Genomic DNA, 20,335 nt, shown 5'->3' with positions numbered 1-20,335 from the left:
ATGGAAGGATGGTTTACATACGTTCATGATATGTATCGTATAATGGCTTGTTCAGTAAATGATGTGCCACGATTTATTGACATTTGCAACTTGATGCAGCATAGTAGAAATAGAATGTGTTATTGAAAGCTTCAAAATCAAACAAAATGTGTTATTGTACCTTTTTTTTTTTTTTGGGACTGCAATTTGAAGCCTTCAGATATCAGTTTTCAACGTTTACAAGATCACAACACAAAGCCAAGATTAGCCATCAAAGGCCCACGAACATCTACAAAAGACATTGACAACTCCGACTTTCTTGTGCCTGTAATCAATATTCTTAACTTGATGAAAATGCAGGCTCTAGAGAACAAATTGATGTTGAAGAGAAGGAAACCAAGAGATAAAGCACTGAAATTCAAAGTCTGCAGATGGTAAATTATGATTCTGCAACTACTTCTGTGCCTGTGGCTGAATTCTTCTCATGGTCGCCCTCAAGCTGGCTTAGGTTGCCCTTCTCCTTGATGAGTTGAATGTGATGGTGTTTACAATATAGGCGCCCTTCGTGGGCAATGTAGTTGGATGGGCTGATGACACATTTGTGTATTTGTGTTATATTCTCAATTTGGTGCTTTGCAAGAATGAGAGTTGTAGCCTGAGACTTGGAGACCGATTTGAGACAACCTTTCAAATGAACAGAACTAATGACTTAACTGTAATACTTCTTCAAATTAATGATTAATAATTGCAGGAATACCACCCAATAAATCCTAAACATCTTGATAGGACAGCTGTAGACTTCTCAAAGGTCAGAACAGCCCTTGCCCTGCCGTCAAATGACGCAAGCTATTAACTTTAGGCAGAACAGTTTTTCAATGCATCATCTTGAAAGCCCACAACGTAGTCTTTCTTCAGTTTCAAGACAATTTCAGTTGGACTTTTGGCTGCAGGCAGCAAGTAAACTGTTTGACCTTGGCTCAAATTATATTAAATGATTTGACTATCCCAAGTTTGAAAGCTATTGAATTAACTATTTTGCATGTCCCATTTTCATGGTCCTGGTTGGAAATTGGTATTATTTGCACGTGATTCAAGGGAATTACTTCAATATTGCTATATAGTTGATTTGGGGCTATAGATGCCATTCAATTTCTGTTTAGCCTCTTTAATAGTCAATTTTCGCTAATCTTATTGGTCCTATATAAAGCGTAAAAAACCAATGGCCGGTAAGGTTGGTTCATCGAGGCAAGGTTGAGCCCAATTTCCAATGGAGCGAGAGCTTGAATTTGCGGAGTACTTGGTTGAATTAAAACGGGCTAATAGAATGAACAAGGGCAACTTAAAGAGTGAGGTGTTCCCGACAATTGTCAATAAATTTGCCAAAAAAGGATGCCACTTTGATGAAAATCAAATCAAAGCGAAGTATTATGCTTTACGCCATCTGACCCAAGAATACAATCGCATGCAATTGAGGGTGACTGGGGCCGGATGGGATCCCCTTCTCCAGACTGTAACCATGGACGAAATCAAGTGGCAAGCTGTGATTAAGGTACTCCATGGTGGGTGTCGAACTACCAAAGATAAAATTTATAATAATACCTACTCCTAAAACTGAATGAGTATAGTAATGAGTAGGGTCGTCTCCACAGGGAACTGGTAGATTTATCACACACAGATAATTGGAGGATTTTTGAACGAGAGAAAGATAAATGAAACAAATTAAAGACTTAAAATTACTAAATGAACAATCACAATAAATGTAATAACTCAAGAATGAAATAAACAATGAATTGACACAACCTAGTCAAGGAGATAATCTCGGCACCGGTTCATACAATTTATCATAGATATCTAAATTAATTCATGCGTTTGCAAATAAATTGGTTCTAGCAATTTAGCAACCGCCCAACTCCCAATCTCTCCTTAATTATATGGTAGTCCAGAGACGCTCGTAAACTACCCTCTTGTAAAATAGACAACCCCCGAGGCGCTCGAGGGATTTAATCTAATTACAGCTTTAGGAATTAGAGAGACCCAATTCTAGTTAACAAACACACAAGCGGATTCATTTAAACTAGATTAATTATCCCTACGACCCAGATTAGACTGCTTGCGAGGCAATGAAATTGGTATCGTTCACCACTAAATTAAGACATACAAGTGATACGCACCCCTGTCCTAATTGGCGGTATATTATTTAGACAACTGAACAACTGGCCACATTAATTCAATATATCTGACAGGTGCCAGGTGTCGAACCTGTGCAATAATAATAAATAAAACCTTATTACCACCTGAAACAGTCAATAATCAATTCGAGTACTGGAGCAGGGACTCTAGGTGTGCAATGGGTTATTTGATTCACCCTATTCCCGAAGAGTTTGCTTAATCCGATATACCTTTGAATCCCTAAATTTAACTGAATTTCCTAACTAGTAGACAGTGGTAAGCAGGGTCGTCTCCTCAGGGACTGGAGAGATATTTGTTTCTCTTCAAATCAAGATTAATGGGGGGGTTTTGGTATCAAATGCCAACTGAACAAATTAAATGCAGAAAATAATTTATTAAAAGAAATAACTAAGAGAAACTCTAGCCAAGGGTGCACTTCAGAAATGGTTCATGCAACTGATCATTGATTCAAATATAATTCCAACATTCACTGATAAATTGGTTATAGTTGTCTCGCACGCGTTAAACAACCAACCCTTCCGTAATTTATCGATAGCTAAGGTACGACCGTTAGCTATTTCTCTAACCCAAAAACAACCCTAGGTACGACCGTAGGATTTAATTTCCAGATTGCATTAATAATTAGAAAGGCCCAATCCTAACCAATAAACACGCTACGAGGGTTTATTTAAGTTAGATCGTATGCTCCCCTGACATAAACCCAATTACGCCAGCTGCTACTGAGATAAAGATAACGAACAATTACGGATTCAATTATCCCTATTTAGCAAAATAGCCTATGTGAATAATTAATTATTGCGCACTAATCAATCATACACAAGAGCTATAACAGTTAAAAGCAGGAAACATATGAATACCAATAAATGGAGGAAACAATTAAAATAAATTAGATCTCACAGTAATTGTTGAACCATATCTTCAGTTGTCCCCTTGACTAGAATTGAGAAGCTAGTTCTCCATTAATGGAGAACCAGCTGTGCAAAAGAGCTATTTGAAGTTTACAAGATTGTTCCCAGCCAAAATCGGCCAACTAGCCCCGGAATTCAAAAGTAATAAGAACAAAGCAATTGTCCTCTTTTATTTCTGCCGTCAAAAGAAGATCCGAATTTGTTGCTAGCTGAAGTCTTTATCACGCGGGATCCGGCTCTTTCTCTTCTTTAGTTTCCTAATGGAAAAATACTACCTAATAGAACTAGTTTCCTAAATAGCAAAATAAACCACAAAAGAAAGTATTTCAAGTTTCCTAATTCAACAATAAGACTAGTAATTAGAATTCAAGTCTTCCAAATCTTCCTCAAAAGCTGCCCAGAGTTTGAATCGAACTTGGAAATCGATCCCGAACGTGCCACCATCAAATTAATTGGAAGATTGCCCCTTTTTGTCACGTTTTGCTCTTTTTCCTACAATTTAGCACCATTAACCAAATATAAGTAGAATCCATCAATTAACGCAATATTTGGTATAATAAAAGAGGAAAATAATCATAGAATTAATCGCAAAAATACAACTTATCAATTTCCCCCGCACCTAAACCATGCTTGTCCTCAAGCATGAGAACAACAAATCACGCAATCGAATTCAAACAATGGGTATTGCTCAAATCGTCTATTGCCAAAATACAATTAAAATACATGTCAAGTATTAGTGGCAATTTGCAAGGAATATCCCTCCAATTAGCTTTCAAGATCAAGGACTCTTTCAATTTATGACTAACTAATCTAAGAATATAAAATACTTAACCAGCATCCATAAGCAAATGGTTCGACTATTAAGCAAAATCTCAACATTAAAATTCATGAATCAGCGGGCTAACAACTCATTCACACACTTCCATATTTTTCACTATTAGCACATTTTTTTTTTTTTTTTTAGAATATCCCCACACATGAATGATGATATTTTTTTAGGGGGAACGCTTAGTTTTTAGCCATTCAAGCGTTTTGACACGAACTCCGACATTGGCCATATGAAGGAGCCCGGTTACTCAGCCATCATCGCTTAAAAACCACATACTCATAGCTATCATCGCGTTTTGACGCGAAAGTCGACATTTGTGGTGAAGACTCTCGGTTACTAGGCAACGATACTAGCGGAGTATAGCCTAATACTATTCATAAATAAGCACCAAAAATAAAATTAAATACCACACAAACCCGCTTCATTTCTCAAACATGGAGAACTAAGATTAATAGCTGAACCAATTTGCACAAAAAATGCTAGACAAATATTTACAATACTTAGAAAAGTTAACCAAAAAGTGCAAAAGTCACAAAACCTCAAAAATTCACCAAAGAGATACCCTTAAAATCAACCATGTCATACTCAACACCTTAAAGTGTAAAATTTTAGCAATAGGAAAATTTGAGACATCTAACCATCGTTTATCAGGAATAATCACAAATAAGCACAAAGATAGGCAAAAATTGGACAAAATTCGACAAAGTCAAACAAAAATTCCAACAAAAATGCCTACACTTTCACTTTTCAATAAAATGCCAATATACTACTTCCCCCACACCTAAATCACACATTGCCCTCAATGTGACAAATAAACAGTAATAGCAAGGCGAAGGGCAACGGGACTTCCCTGAATACGTGGTGGAAGGTCTCGGGGGGCTATGGAATAGGTGGGAACGGTGGAGTGAAAATGGTGCTACGGTGGTGCGCGGCAGTGAAAGATTGTAGAGGGAAGGAGAGCTTCGACGTGCGTCTTGATCCAGGCGAACTAGAGTGCAACAGAGAACATCAAACCAGCAAATACTCACTGGTGGCTCCAATTGGGTCAAATGCAGGAACAATGTAGTCCAAAATCGCAACAAATGCTCTAAAGATTTAGCAATTGAAATGAAAAGGTAAAATACTCCCAGCAAGTCAATTAGACGCCACCAACAGCAATAAGCAATGGAAGTGGCACAGTAGCCTTCCAATTCAACAAACAAATGAAGAAAATACCCAACCAAAGGCACTTCAAGGGACGCAAGACAGAAATCAGCAAAGTAGAACTCAAGTGATACCAAAAATAACCTCGACAAAGCAGTGAATTCAACCAATTTGAATACGTAGAATACGGTCAGAAATGCCTCCCAAAGATCAACAGAGAGCGACAAAACTTGTCCACCCAAAATCTGTCCAAATGGCTCCAATTGGATAAGAAATTACACAACTCAACCAACCGAAATTAGCAAATGAGCCAAGAAACCGTCAAAACCAGCAATAGTAGTTCAAATTTTGGACTACAACTAAATCAAAATGTTTGGCAGTTTTCGATCAAGTAGCCCACCAACTAGAACCAAGTGGCAGCAAATGTAGTTATAATACCCCAACCAGTACCACTGGTGCATCCCTCAGATAATGAAGCAACATAAACGGCCACCCCAATCAAGAAAATGGAAACTTCAGGCACCTAAGGACTAGGCGAAAATCTCAACAAAGCAGCTATTACAAACAATAAGCAATGGTGGTCCGAATATTAGTCAATGCAGAAATCATGCAACTCAAAATCTCGGCAAGTGCTCCAATGAGCTTAGCAATTGAAATCACAAAACTGAATACTCCCCAAACAAGGTACTTAGAGTCAACCAATGGCAATACTAATTCAACAAACCAATCCAGAAAATTACTCAACTAAAGGTGCAATAGAGGTCTCAAGCAGCCAAAACCCCCAAATAATGCCCAACAATTCGATCAATACCAGAAAATCACCCCAAACAATGTAACAGTTAAACTCCACGGGCTAGGGACGTCCAACCAGTTTTACTCGAACCAACTAGGAGCAGTGCGAGTGACTAAACAACGCAACAAATTTCAGCAATTGGACACAAACCCACCCAAAATCTCAACAACTGTCTCCAATTGGACAGTTAAATACCCAGTTAAACCCACCAAAATTAGCAAATGACCCAAGAAACCAGCAATTCCAGCAACTAATGGTAAGAATCGAGAGACAGTTCAGGCACCAAAACTCAAGAATCGAATAGGCAGTCCAGCACAGAGGATTAAGAACTGGAAAGCAACACTGCAACCAGTACCACTGGTGCACAGACAGGAAAGAATTAAATTCAATGGCAGTAACACAACCGCAAGAACTTAAACTTTAAAATTAATCAACCAGTACCACTGGTGAGTCACAGGGAAAAATTAATCAACCGGCCAAAAATTCAAATAATAGCAGAAAATATCCCCACTATGTCAGCAATTAAACCCAACTCTGTTCAAAATTTACCCTAGAAAATGCCCAAATTATCACCTTCGTCTATCCATCAAGAAATTCAACCACAACTTTCAGAGAGTGAAACTAATTTGGGGAAGAATTCAATACCTCCACCTGTCAAAGAAATTTGACAGGTGGCTTGCGCTGTGTGGACTGGCGGTGGAGCTTGGAGGTGCAGAGGTGGAGCTGGCTGGAGGGCGGCGCGGGTTGAAGCTGGGGCGCGACGGAGGAGGTGCACGTGAGGCGGATGAGCTGGGGTTGAGGTGACGTGCGGCAGAGAGAGGGAGAAATCGGCGGGGCTCGTGGGCTGTCGCGATGGCAGCGGCGGAGTGGCGAGCCGAGGCGGCGGCTTCTCGCGCAGGTGAAGGGCTGAAGAGCTGGTGGTGAGGCGCAGCTGGTCAGTGAAGAGAGGCGCAGCGAGCTCCTGGTGGCGGTGGAGGCGCGCGAGCTCAGGAGGAGCTGCGCGTGATGGGGAAGGGAGCCGCGGCGTGCGGCGGACGAAGCTGGAGGAGGCGCACGATGATGGAGCAGGCCGTGGGTGGGGTGCGGCGAGCTAAGCTGAGGGGGTGGCGCTCCTGGAAGGTGAGAGTGGAGGAGAGACGCGGCTTGGCCGCGAGCTGATGGCGTGCGATCTGATGGCATGGAGCATGGAGGCTGCGGCTGAAGTAGAAAAGGACAGGGGGAAAGGGAAAGCAGCGGGGAAGAAGGAAGAAAGAAAAAAAGAAGAAAGAAAGAAAGAAAAGAAAAGAAAGAAGAAAAGAAGAAAAAGAAAATAAAATGTTTTTTTTTTAACTAGTCTTACCGAAATTCTCCAAAAATTGAAATTGCTTTTGTAAAAAAAAAATTTTCTCTTTTTTTTTTTTTTTTTTAGAATAAGGAGCCTCTGGCCTAGGCGTGGGCACGTCTAACTGCTATAGAGTCCGCAGATCCTGAATGAAAATTCCTTTCCCTCAAGCGTGACCACCTGGCGTGGGCGCGTCTAACTGCTATAGAGTCCGCAGAACCTGCACGAAAATTTCTTCCCCTCAGGCGTGACCACCTGGCGAGGGCACGTCTAACTGTTAGCTTCCTGCCACAAAAGCAACAAATCACTAAATGCAACTAACACTTAACAAAAATTCCAAAAAGCTAAGAAAACTAAAATAAAGAGTCTTGGGTTGCCTCCCAAGCAGCGCCTTTCTTTAATGTCTTTGGCTAGACATTGCCATATTTATTCACGGAGGATAAAATCTTGTGGCTCGTTTCAGTGCTTCATCCTCTATATAATCCTGATAGCCCTCGTAAATAGAGTAATTCTTGAGCACACGAGATACGGGCTTCCATGGACTAGTAAATGGCGCCAAACAAGTCAACGATAATTTGCATTCTCCACTCTCTCCTCCATCACACGCCTTTATCGATTCAAGATATTTGACCATCGTAGCTCTTAACTTATTCCTGTCATGAAACTCAAAATCGTTTGGTATGATAAAATCAATCTCACTAACAGGAATTAAAGAATATGAGTCAGGAAAATATCGATCAAGAAATGGAGGAGATGTCACCGCATTTGGAGATTGTTCACTGGATTCATTCACTTGAACCATTTGATGTTGGGGTCTCAATTTCTGCTCTTCAACTTTCTTTTCAACTGCATCTTTAGATTCTTCTTCTTGAGACTCTTGCAGTACCATGTCATTTGTCAGAATAATTGCACTCTCATCTTCCTCATGGTCGATAATAGTCGGTGAGGGCAATTCTTCATAAACTGGAGAAATCAATTTGCTCGTTTTAAATGCCCATTCACGCCTTGCTTCTTTCATCTCTTTACTCATCCTTTGTGTCTCCTGTTGAACTTGATATACCTCCTGTTGAATTTGATATATGTTAGTAGCTATTAATTCAACTATTTCTTCAAGAGACATACCTGACATGGATGATGGTTCTTGAGACTCATACTGCTGAAAATTCATTGGCTGCTGAAAATTCATTGGCCCTGTTGTATAATCATAACTGGAGTTATCCCACCATCCTTGATCATACCCGTTTGGATTAGAGTTATACCACGTTTGAGACCAGGGTGAAAAATCTCCATAATTATTGATTGAGACATTCAGATTATCTTGATATTCGGGGCACATACCGGTTGAATGATCTCTGGCATAACAAATTTTACAGGTTGCAGCAGCCATTCTTTTTTTAATAGAGTTTATTGCCTCTAAATATGCAAACTTAGAAAAACAATCAGTCTCATTGCCTTCCCCGAAAACAAAATCCAGTATATCACCAAAATACGGAGTGTTAGAAGCCATAAACTATATAATAAAAAAAATAAGAGAAAAATAAATAAATAAAAATAAAAACAAGATGAACTCAAAAAGAAACAAATTAATCTGGCACCAGTCCCTGGCAACGGCGCCAAAAATTGACAGGTGCCGAACCTGTGCAATAATAATAAATAAAACCTAACTACCACATAAAGCAGTCAATAATCAATTCGAGTACTGGAGCAGGGACTCTAGGTGTGCAATAGGTTACTTGATTCACCCTGTTCCCGAAGAGTTTGCTTAATCCGATATACCTGAATTAATTATTTAACTAAATTTCCTAACTAGTAGACAGTGGTAAGCAGGGTCGTCTCCTCAGGGACTGGCGAGATATTTGTTTCTTTTCAAATCAAGATTAATAGGGGGTTTTGGTATCAAATACCAACTAACAAATTAAATGCAGAAAATAATTATTAAAAGAAATAACTAAGAGAAACTCTAGCCAAGGGTACACTTCAGAAATGGTTCATGCAACTGATCATTGATTCAAAGGTAATTCCAACATTTACTAATAGATTGGTTATAGTTGTCTCGCACGCGCTAAACAACCAACCCTTCCGTAATTTATCGATAGCTAAGGTACGACCGTTAGCTATTTCTCTAACCCAAAAACAACCCTAGGTACGACCGTAGGATTTAATTTCCAGATTGCATTAATAATTAGAAAGGCCCAATCCTAACCAATAAACACGCTACGAGGGTTTATTTAAGTTAGATCGTATGCTCCCCTGACATAAACCCAATTACGCCAGCTGCTACTGAGATAAAGATAACGAACAATTACGGATTCAATTATCCCTATTTAGCAAAATAGCCTATGTGAATAATTAATTATTGCGCACTAATCAATCATACACAAGAGCTATAACAGTTAAAAGCAGGAAACATATGAATACCAATAAATGGAGGAAACAATTAAAATAAATTAGATCTCACAGTAATTGTTGAACCATATCTTCAGTTGTCCCCTTGACTAGAATTGAGAAGCTAGTTCTCCATTAATGGAGAACCAGCTGTGCAAAAGAGCTATTTGAAGTTTACAAGATTGTTCCCAGCCAAAATCGGCCAACTAGCCCCGGAATTCAAAAGTAATAAGAACAAAGCAATTGTCCTCTTTTATTTCTGCCGTCAAAAGAAGATCCGAATTTGTTGCTAGCTGAAGTCTTTATCACGCGGGATCCGGCTCTTTCTCTTCTTTAGTTTCCTAATGGAAAAATACTACCTAATAGAACTAGTTTCCTAAATAGCAAAATAAACCACAAAAGAAAGTATTTCAAGTTTCCTAATTCAACAATAAGACTAGTAATTAGAATTCAAGTCTTCCAAATCTTCCTCAAAAGCTGCCCAGAGTTTGAATCGAACTTGGAAATCGATCCCGAACGTGCCACCATCAAATTAATTGGAAGATTGCCCCTTTTTGTCACGTTTTGCTCTTTTTCCTACAATTTAGCACCATTAACCAAATATAAGTAGAATCCATCAATTAACGCAATATTTGGTATAATAAAAGAGGAAAATAATCATAGAATTAATCGCAAAAATACAACTTATCATCTGTGTTTAAAAAAAAAATGAAAATCTTAGCATAGTTTTTTGTCCATTAAGATTAACTCAGATGGTCTCGGGGTAGCCTAGTTAGATCCCGAAATCGTGTGTTCGAATCACCTCTCTACCTCTTATGTATTCTTGGAGGGGGCAGGGTGCACAAACGCAGGGAGATTAGTCTGGCAAAACTGGAATACTCCATGTATTGAGAAAAAATTATAGAAACTCTCAATTCTCTTCTCTTTTAAGAATCTTCACCTCTGGGAGCTGCTATACAAGCTCCATTCATCTCCTTTTTTTCTTTTTTTCCCTCTTTTCTTCCCTCTCTTCTTTTACATTGTTAATGGTGAAGATGATCATGAAGTTGAACTCGGTAGACAAAGGAGCAAACTTGTTTTTCCTTTCCTCTTCTATCTTTTGTTTTCATACTCATGATTTTTTCTACTTTTTTTGGAGTCAATTTTACAAATTCTATCAGATTTGTTTTTGAGTTGGGGAAGTTAAACTTTTCCTTGTTTAAGTTAAAATATTGGATAGATTTGTTCATAATTTTGTTGATTCTTAATCTTTTTTATGAAGTACTTTTTCTTTTTTTTGGTTGATGAATTAAAAGATACTAAATCAATAAATCTTCTCTAGAAGATATTAAAAATTTAGGATTTTTGTGTGGATTATACATATTTATGCTTATTTGTTATTATTTATTTTTAAAATAAAAAAAAATAAAAAAATAATGGATCGGAGTTGAACCGATTGAACCTTAACCCAACCACTTTACTAGTTTAACCATCAGTCCGAGTTTCGAAACATTGCAAAACACACTAATAATCACCCCACGAGCTACTGCTAGATTCAACCTAATTCATAAATCTCATCAATCTTACCAACTAGTCAAGAGGAATAACTGTTTAAACGGTGATTGGAACAAATTCTAAATTGAATCTTGGACTGATTCAATAACTTTTGAGCAATTTTGGGTGATGTAGATGCGGGGTATGATGGTATCATTGCAATCTCCTAGATTTTTTCCCCCAGTTTTCTTCCTGAAAATACATGTCATTCTCTGTGGATATTACTCAAGGGACCGACCCACACGCAAACACTTGAAGTGCCGCCCAGACTTCAGCTCCTGTTGTCTCCAGCGGTACCCGTTGGGCGATGCCCACCAGCTACATGCTTCTGGCCGTCTTTTTCTTTTTTCTGGGTACAAAACGAAAGAGGGAAGTATAATTTCCTGGGAGTGCCTGTCGTTTTCAGTTGCTTAATAAAGCAAAGAGCTTTGTCTGATTTCTCCATTATATACCGACAACCAAAAGCTTTTTCTTGTAGCGAACTTCTATCTTACGGCTTGGACTCAACTGTCAACAAACTCTGAAAATATCCTCTAGGAGGACCAGTACTAATAGACTAGTTCTATTTCGTTTCTTTACTACTACTACTACAACTATTCCCGTCGCGAACGGGCCACCGCTTATGGTTCCAATTCTCTGAGCAACGACGGACAATGAATGAATGGTGGGAATTGGGATGGATGGTTGGCTGGCAAGCAGATGATGGTGTTCCAAAGTCTTAGTCAAGATAAACGCGCTTCTAAGGGTACCTTTTTCCACAATATTTGGATAACATAACAGGGCAGCATCAAAGTGCTTGATCTTGACAATGGAGGTGGGGTGTTGGGAAATTACGCGACCAATTTGCTTCATTTTTGAAACAGGTGGAACTAACTGTATTTTGAGTAGTATAAGAGATCATTTTAGTCTACCCTCCGAATATTGGAGATCAAAATTGCAACTCTCTAGAACCACAAAAATAAGATATCCAAATATGGACAATAATCCACTACATGGATTCTGTATGTAAATTTTGTCACCTAAAAGTTGCGTCATACAAAGGAATCCAATTCATCCAAATTTCAATTAAATTTATGTAAATCATCAACTATATATACGTTGCAATTGCTCTGGCAACCGTGCAGAAAATATATCCAAAAATAGCTGCATCTTCAAATTTTTCTCTCCAAGTCGCTTACATAAAAAGGATTAAAAACAATTTTCAAAACTATCTTTGGAGAGACCCCAAAAAAAAAACACACACACACACACACACATTAAAATTTGAACAGCTAAACTTGAGTCTTGAATGTGATTTCTCACCCTTACTTGAGTCTTGAACCATGGAGATGGATCGCAAACTTGAGTCTTGAATGTGATTTAGGTTCTAATACTCCAAATCCGTGGGAAGGAAATAGGAACGGGGACCCGCGAGAGAGCAATGATTGATGTTAATACGAATGGCACTTAGATGTACAAGTGTTGCGAGAATGTTTACCATATACATAGCACTTGCTTGTGTTTAAATACTCTAAGATAATTTCCTTTCCTTCCTTAAATATGATATAAACCTTTGTATAACCCAAAAGCCAAAATTTTCCGACGTCCTTCCCTGTATAAATAAACTCATGCATAGGCTATAGATGAGAATCGCACAACTTCACTGCTCTCGTATTTTCAAAGCGCAAAAAGAAGTAGTGAGAAATGGGATCATTTAAGATCTTCTTAGCGCGCATTATTTAGCTTCATTCACCTTGTAATCTTCTGGCCATCTGGAGCTCAAAACTCAGAACAGGATTATCTCGATGTTCATAACGCAGCTCTTGCCCAAGTTGGTGTTGTCCCGATAGCTTGGGACGACACGGTGGCCGGCTATGCACATGACTACGCCAATCAGATTATAAACTACTGCAATTGGACGCGATCTGGGGGCCCTTACGGTGAGAACTTAGCTGAAGGCAGCGGAGACTTCACGGCCAGGGATGCCATCAATCAGTGGGTGAGTGCGAAGCAATACTACGATTACGACTCCAACGCATGTGCTCCAGAAACGGGGGAGTGCGGGAACTACACTCAGGTGGTTTGGAACAGCTCAGTTGGTCTGGGCTGCGCTAGGATTCAATGCACAAATGATGATTTGTGGTTCGTGATTTGCTGTTATCATCCCCGTGGCAACTACATTGGTCAGCGCCCTTATTTGCAGTTATGATCCCCCTGTCTAGACGTGTTATCATTGTCTTTCTCAGTGCTTAGTCCTCTCATACCCTTTCTTAAGTGATAATTCTTAGCTTAACTTGAATTTGAACATCTAGAACAGACTTCGATAACATGCATGTAGGTGGAGTAATAAAGATCACGGGGCGCATCTCAAATCTCTCTGTATGATTAAAAATAAATAAATAAGTGAACTCGATATGTTAGGGGGGAGAAAAGGAAAGAAACAAATAAGCATAAACCAAAAAGGGCAGCATCAAAGTAGTACTACTTGACAATGGGGGTGGAGTGTTGGGAAACTACGATATTACTTCGCTTGATGATGTAGGGAGAGAATTGTTTTGGTCGAAAGTCAAGTTCAGTGACACTTGGCAATGCCGTTTTGAATTGGGATCAGGAGGACAGCAAGCAGGAAAGAAAGGTGTTCTTTCCATCAATCGAGAAGAATGCATTGCTGAAGTGGGTTCAGGACAGCTAATAGGAAAGAAATGTGTTCCTTAATTCCCTGTCCGTATTAAGGAAGTCTCCCGAGATTGCAGGGATTATGCTATGGGGCTGAAATTGTTCTGAGAATTGGTGGAAAATAAAGGCTATTTTTCAAGTTTTTGTTGAGGAATAATTCCAGAAGTCTCCCCTTAGGTTTCTGATAATTTCACTGGACCCCATCAAAGTTTTATAAATTTGAGAAACCTCCTCTAAAACAGGTTAGCTTGTAACAAGTCCAAAAAAAAAAAAAACAATAAAAAATTGAGTTTAGGAAAAAGAGAATAATATAATTCAAGAAATGCCCCTCATATGTTATAGTAGTTAGTTAATATAGTATAAAAGTATGAATTGTTATCTATACAAAGTCAAAATTTAGAAGGCCTAAGTGTAAATGCTGGCAAATACAAAGCATCAACTTCAAGTTTCTACAACCATTTGCAACGACTCTTTATAATAGCTACTTTCAGGATTACTTATACAACATCAGCAACAAACAATTGGAAAGCAAATTGTAGAGAGTTTAGATTCGATAATTGGGATAGAACCACTAAAAATATAGCAAGAAAACTAATTTCAACCATGAATTGGAATAACAAAATATAGCATTTTCATGCCTTAGAAAAGGCTTGAACAAATATTGCAATTGTAATTGCAGGATAGAAATTTTTTTCAGTTCTAAATTGTGATTATTTAGAAATTGGCACCCTTTTCTCATTGGCAAATTAGAAATTTTTTTAGTTCTAAATTGTGATTATTCCTACATATTCGGTTAATCACTAATTTAATTGATTAAGCCTACGTAGTTACCAAATACCTGGTAGGTTATAATGCTACTACAGTCGTTTCGCCGAACTTGATGCAGTGATTGAGACCCAATTTTATGATAGGAGACGTCTTCGAAATTGCATGGACAATAATCCACTGCATAGATTCTGTATATAAATTTTGTCACCCAAAAGTTGCATTCACAATGAATCGAATTCATCCAAATTTCAATTAAATTTATGTAAATCATCAACTAAACGTTGCAATTGCTCTCGCAACCGTGTAGAAAATATCTCCAAAAATAAGCTGCATCTTCAAATTTATCTCTCCAAGTCGTGTGGATTAAAAAGATTATAAACTATTCGCTTCGATTAAAAAGATTTAAAACTATTTTCGAACTATATCTAGAGGGAAAAAAAATATTAAAATTTGAAAAGCTAAACAAAGGATGGTCAACGCCCCACAAAATTCCTCACCCTTACTTGAGTCATGAACCATAGCGATAGATCGCGAACTTGACTCTTGAATGTGAATTCCTCAAAAAAGCAAAAAAAAAAAGTCTTGAATGTGATTTATTTAGATTCCAAGACTCCCGATCCTTGGGAAGGAAATAGGAATAGAGACCCGCGTGAACAACGATGTTAATACGCGTGGCAGTTAGATGTGCAAGTGTTGCGAGAATGTTTACCATACAACACTTGTTAGTTGTTTGTAGTCTCCCAAAGTTTTGCTCAGTCTAAGCGTGCATCTACAACATTTCTACAGGTCTAATCTGTCTTTCTGGTTCTTTGTTTTCCTGCTTAAACCGGTGGATCTTTGGAGCAACGTCATCAAGCAAGACAGAAATTCACAAAACCAAATAGTTGTACCATGTAGAATTAGTATATTGGTCTCTCTCTTTTTTTTTTTTCTACAGTGGCTGCTTTTCGGATTGGAAGATACTTGCCTAGACTTGCATGACTTCATTTCCTTTCTTTCTACGCTTTTCTTAATTAAAACTTGTTTTTAAATGCATAATTTCCTTTCCTACCTCAGATATGATGATATAAACCTTTTATATGACCGAAAACCCAAAATTTTCCAACGTCCTTCCCTGTATAAACGCATAGGAGGCTTTGCACAACTTCACTTCACTGCTCTTGCATTTTCAAAACCGAAAAAGAAGTGGTAAGAAATGGGATCGTTCAAGATCTCCATAGCATCATGTAGCTTCATTCTCTTAGCAATCTTCTGGCCATCTCGAGCTCAAAACTCACAACAAGATTATCTCGACGTTCATAACGCGGCTCGTGCACAAGTTGGTGTTGGCCCGATAGCTTGGGACGACGTGGTGGCTGCCTATGCACAAAACTACGCCAATCAGAGGATAAACGACTGCAATTTGGTGCACTCTGGCGGCCGTTACGGTGAGAACTTAGCTGAAGGCAGCGGAGACTTAACGGGCAGCGATGCCGTCAATCTGTGGGTAAGTGAGAAGCAATACTACGATTACAGCTCCAACACATGCGCTCAAGGGCAGCAGTGCGGGCACTACACTCAGGTGGTTTGGAGCAACTCGGTCCGTCTGGGCTGTGCTAGGCTTCAATGCACAAATAACGGTTGGTGGTTCGTGATTTGCAGTTATGATCCCCCTGGCAACTATGTTGGTCAGCGTCCTTATTCTGCAGTTATGAGCCCCCCTGTCTAGATGTGTTATCTTTGTCTTTCTCAGTGCTTAGTCCCTCTCGTACCCTTTCTGAAGTGATAATTCTTAGCTTAACTTGAATTTGAACATCTAGACAGACTTCAATAACATGCATGCGGATGGAGTAATAAAGATCGAGGGGTACATCACAAATCTCTCTATATAATTAAAAAAAAAAAGTAAATGAACTCGATATGTTAGGGGGGAGAAAAGGAAAGAAGCAAATAAGCATAAACCAAAAAGGGGCTTAATTGAACGCATCTTAGGATGAAAGTTAGATTTTTGGAGCATAGTTAGGCCGATTCATTGTGCTTGAGACCTGGAAAAATGAAGGAGACCAGGCCCTCAACCGATGACAAGGCTGGATTAAGAAATGATGAGGCACAGATCGGCACAAAACACGGATTCCTAACATTCAATTAGTTGCTTTAAGTTCATGTTAAATGACAGACTATGCAATGAAAGAAAGTATATGAAAGAGTACAACTTGCTGATTGCAGGCTGCAGCTTCTGGCCCTTCAGTTGCTCCCGCATCTGGCTCTCCTTCATTTCCTGTTGGCCCATCACTTGCACCCGCCCCTGGCTCTCCTTCATTTCCTGTTGGTCCTTCACGTGCTCCTACCCCTGGTTCTCCTCCATTACCTGCCGGCCCTCCCAGTGGAAGAAAGAAATCGAAGAATTTAAGGGTGAAGCTATATGTTGTTGGTGCTGCCGTAGCGACTTTTCTAGCGGCTCTTGCATTACTTTTCTGGTGTTGCAAATTGCGAAAGAGAAAAGGTAATCTTAGAAAATTCATGGGTCCAGAAAGGCCAGATCTTGATGACAAAGGGGATGATGAATCACTGTTCTTCAGTTTTACAAGCATAGAAATTGCCACAGATCATTTTTCTGAGGAAAACAAACTTGGTCAAGGAGGATTTGGTCCTGTCTACAAGGTAAGCTAATTAAACATTTCTTGAAACGATTAACTTTTAAGTCCAAAAAGCCAATTTATTTGCTTAATTTTATTGTAAATACATGGTTCAGGGCAAACTGGTTAACGGGTTAGAGATTGCAGTTAAAAGATTGAATAGAATGTCAGGCCATGGAATTGAACAATTCAAGAATGAAGTCAAAGTGATCTCAAAGCTGCAACATCGAAACCTTGTTAGACTTTTGGGCTCCTGCATTGAGAAAGAAGAGCGTTTATTGGTATACGAGTACTTGCCGAATAACAGTCTAGATTCAGTACTTTTTGGTATGTGTCAGAACTCTATTTACCTTCATTCATTTATCTAAGTTACATGCTTATACTCAGAAAATACTGGGATCTGCCTTGCTTACGGATACAGCAAAGCGGAATATATTGGATTGGAAAAGAAGGTTGAAAATCATTGAAGGGGTCGCTCAGGGGCTTTTGTACCTCCACAAGTATTCTAGATTAAAAATCATCCATAGAGATCTGAAAACGAGCAATGTTTTATTGGATGCCGACCTGAATCCCAAAATTTCAGATTTTGGAACCGCCAGAATTTTTGGAGAGAATGAGATGCGCGGAAGTACAATGAAAGTTGTTGGGACATAGTAAGTTGAAGGAATATCTTCTTGTTTGTTGTTTTGCTCCGAGTAATATCCAATCTCTAATCTCATGCTTAAGCTAATAGAGATGATTACTTTTTGCGAGAAAAAAAGTGGTTATATGTCTCCTGAATATGCCATGGACGGGGTTTACTCCGAGAAGTCCGATGTATTTAGCTTTGGAGTCATGATTCTTGAGATCATAACTGGAAAGAAGAACACTTCGTTCTACGATTCGGATCGTCACCTAAACTTAATAGGACATGTAAGTAACCTGTACAACACAGTTTTACTTGTGTCATTTCCTTCTGTCCAGTAATTTGGGAATGATCATTTGTCACGTTCCAGGTCTGGGATCTATGGACAGAAGGAAGAATTTCAGAAATCACAGATTCTTGTTTGGATGAAACGGTCTCAACAAGTGAAGCACTAAAATATGCTCAGGTTGGTTTATTGTGTGTGCAAGAAAATGCAGCAGATAGACCAACAATGTCGGACGTGGTATCCATGCTCCTCAAGGAATCAATGGCTCTTGCCACTCCTAAGCGACCAGCTTTTGCTGAAATTATGACTCTTAACAATACCAAGTTACCTCAAAATCCAGAATCTTGTTCTGTGAACGAGGTCACAATTTCAGATGAGCAGGGTAGATGATTATTTCTTGGCGAGGCGTATATTTTCTTGCTTTGTTTCACCAAGCTGTGGGTTAGGACAAAAGGACGTACCCGTTGTTGACTGACGGGTGTTGCAACTTGCAAGTGGTAATTGCAGACAGAGGAAGGTGAGAAGCAGGCCGTGTCCTCAGGTTAGGGGTGGCCACTGCAGATAATCAGTCTCAATTCTTTTGTGGATTCGTTTTGGTTTTGGATTTGAGTTTGATGACTAATTATTCAAGTAATCAAACATAATTATATGTGTTTGGATAGAGTATTATTTGAAATATTGTTTGGAATAATTACTGTAGCACTTTTTACGATGTAATGTATACGAGATGAAAAGTAGTTGGGAATATAAAAAGGCAAATTTGGAAATGTGTTTATGATGTAAGCGAAATATTATTTGAAATAATTTGACAATCCAAACACACTTTTACCTATTAGTAATTCGACAACCAACGCACATTTGAGTGAGTTGACTACCACAGGTACTTGAAGTTCCTAGTTGCCGGCTCATATTTGGAGCCTGGAGGATCAAATCACCTGGCATGCGACTCCTATAGCTTGCAATTAATCATGTTGATGAAAAATGCTATTAGAACTATCTTTTTGCCCCCTCAAAACGTGGACTTTGTATTGATGATGAACAAGAGAAAGAGGGCAACATCGCTTTAACAAAACTGTTTGCTTTTAAGCAAGCCACAGAGCAAAAAAATTCTTTCATTTGATGTCCTTTCTGATCTTAGTTGCAATTTTGTTAAGCCTGCTTTGATTGTCATTTTTTTGTGAAAAAAAAAAAATTGTTTTGAAGTATTTTTTATCCCATATATATTACATTGCTATAATATTAATAATTTTTCACGAAAACCCTAAACAGTTGCAGCAGTCCAATCTAGTTATTACTAATTGAGTAGTACTACTAAGATTTTCACATACAGAGGAGAATTCACATCTCTGAAAAAGTGGTTTTAAAGCTAAACATCCTCTAGGTGGACCAGTGCTGATTGACTGGTTCTATTTAGCATTTTACTGCTGCAACTATTCCCTAGCGGGTCGCCGCTTATTGCTCCAATTCTCTGAGCAACGATGGACAGTGAATGGAAGGACTTTGGGATCGATGGTTGGGTAGCACTGGCAGATGACAGTGTCCAAAATTCTTGGTCCGGAAAAGAACTAACAACACGTTTCCACGGGTGCCTTTTTCCACAATATTTTGAATAACAGGGGGCATCATGAAAGTGCTTGATCTTGACAATGGAGGTGGGGTGTTGGGAAATTATGCGATTAATTTTGCTTGATGATGCAGGGCAGGGAGACGACAAACTGTTTAGGTCGCAAATCAAGTTCAATGACACTTGGCAATGCAGCTTTGAATTGGGATCAGGAGGACAATAAACAGGAAAGAAAGGTGTTCTTCCCATCAATCGAGAAGAATGCATTATCGTTGAATTGGATTCAGGACAGCTAACAGGAAAGACAGGCGCCCCTTAATTCCCTGCCTGTATTAAGGAAGTCTCCCAAGAATGCAGGGATTGTGCTATCGTTACGGGGTTGAAATTGTTTTAAGAAATGGTGGAAAATAAAGGCATATATATATCTTTTATATTATTTGATTCTTTTATATTTTCAATTTTAGATGCCTCTTGAGCTTAGAAATTATTTCTTAAGATTTTGTACTGTCTCTTGTGTACTCTATTTTTGTTATAATAAATCTACTATCCTTTCATCCGTGGACATAAGTCAATCCGATCGAACCACATAAACTCTTGTGTTTCTCTATTTAATTTATTTATTTTATTATTATCATTATTGAGTTGCCAAGAACCGGAGACTAACCTAACATATAACTTTTCAAGTTTTTGTTTATCCTTAGCACGTGGGGCAATTTATGAGGCAAAAGACATTTAGAAATC

General features: G+C 38.8%; 3 protein-coding genes across 3 annotated transcripts; all 3 read left to right on the top strand.

Moving 5' to 3' along the window:
• Positions 1-1,246: 1,246 nt before the first annotated feature.
• LOC113768948 (pathogenesis-related protein 1A-like) lies at positions 1,247-13,269 on the top strand. Its single transcript, XM_027313448.1, has 2 exons — positions 1,247-1,528; positions 12,790-13,269. Exons 1-2 carry the CDS (start codon positions 1,247-1,249, stop codon positions 13,267-13,269), a joined length of 762 nt encoding a protein of 253 aa, XP_027169249.1.
• A 2,430-nt stretch (positions 13,270-15,699) lies between these two features.
• Positions 15,700-16,212, top strand: LOC113768947 (pathogenesis-related protein 1A-like). Its single transcript, XM_027313447.1, has one exon. It carries the CDS (start codon positions 15,700-15,702, stop codon positions 16,210-16,212), a length of 513 nt encoding a protein of 170 aa, XP_027169248.1.
• A 778-nt stretch (positions 16,213-16,990) lies between these two features.
• Positions 16,991-18,759, top strand: LOC113769570 (G-type lectin S-receptor-like serine/threonine-protein kinase At1g11410). Its single transcript, XM_027314055.1, has 5 exons — positions 16,991-17,144; positions 17,236-17,452; positions 17,541-17,772; positions 17,881-18,031; positions 18,115-18,759. The coding sequence occupies exons 1-5, from the start codon at positions 17,004-17,006 to the stop codon at positions 18,418-18,420; spliced, it is 1,047 nt and encodes a 348-aa protein (XP_027169856.1). The 5' UTR covers positions 16,991-17,003; the 3' UTR covers positions 18,421-18,759.
• The last annotated feature ends 1,576 nt before the right edge of the window (positions 18,760-20,335 follow it).

The sequence above is a fragment of the Coffea eugenioides genome, chromosome 4, assembly GCF_003713205.1.
Source record: "Coffea eugenioides isolate CCC68of chromosome 4, Ceug_1.0, whole genome shotgun sequence".
In the NCBI taxonomy this organism is placed as follows: Eukaryota; Viridiplantae; Streptophyta; class Magnoliopsida; order Gentianales; family Rubiaceae; genus Coffea; species Coffea eugenioides.
This window is presented reverse-complemented; position numbering and strand designations above follow the sequence as displayed.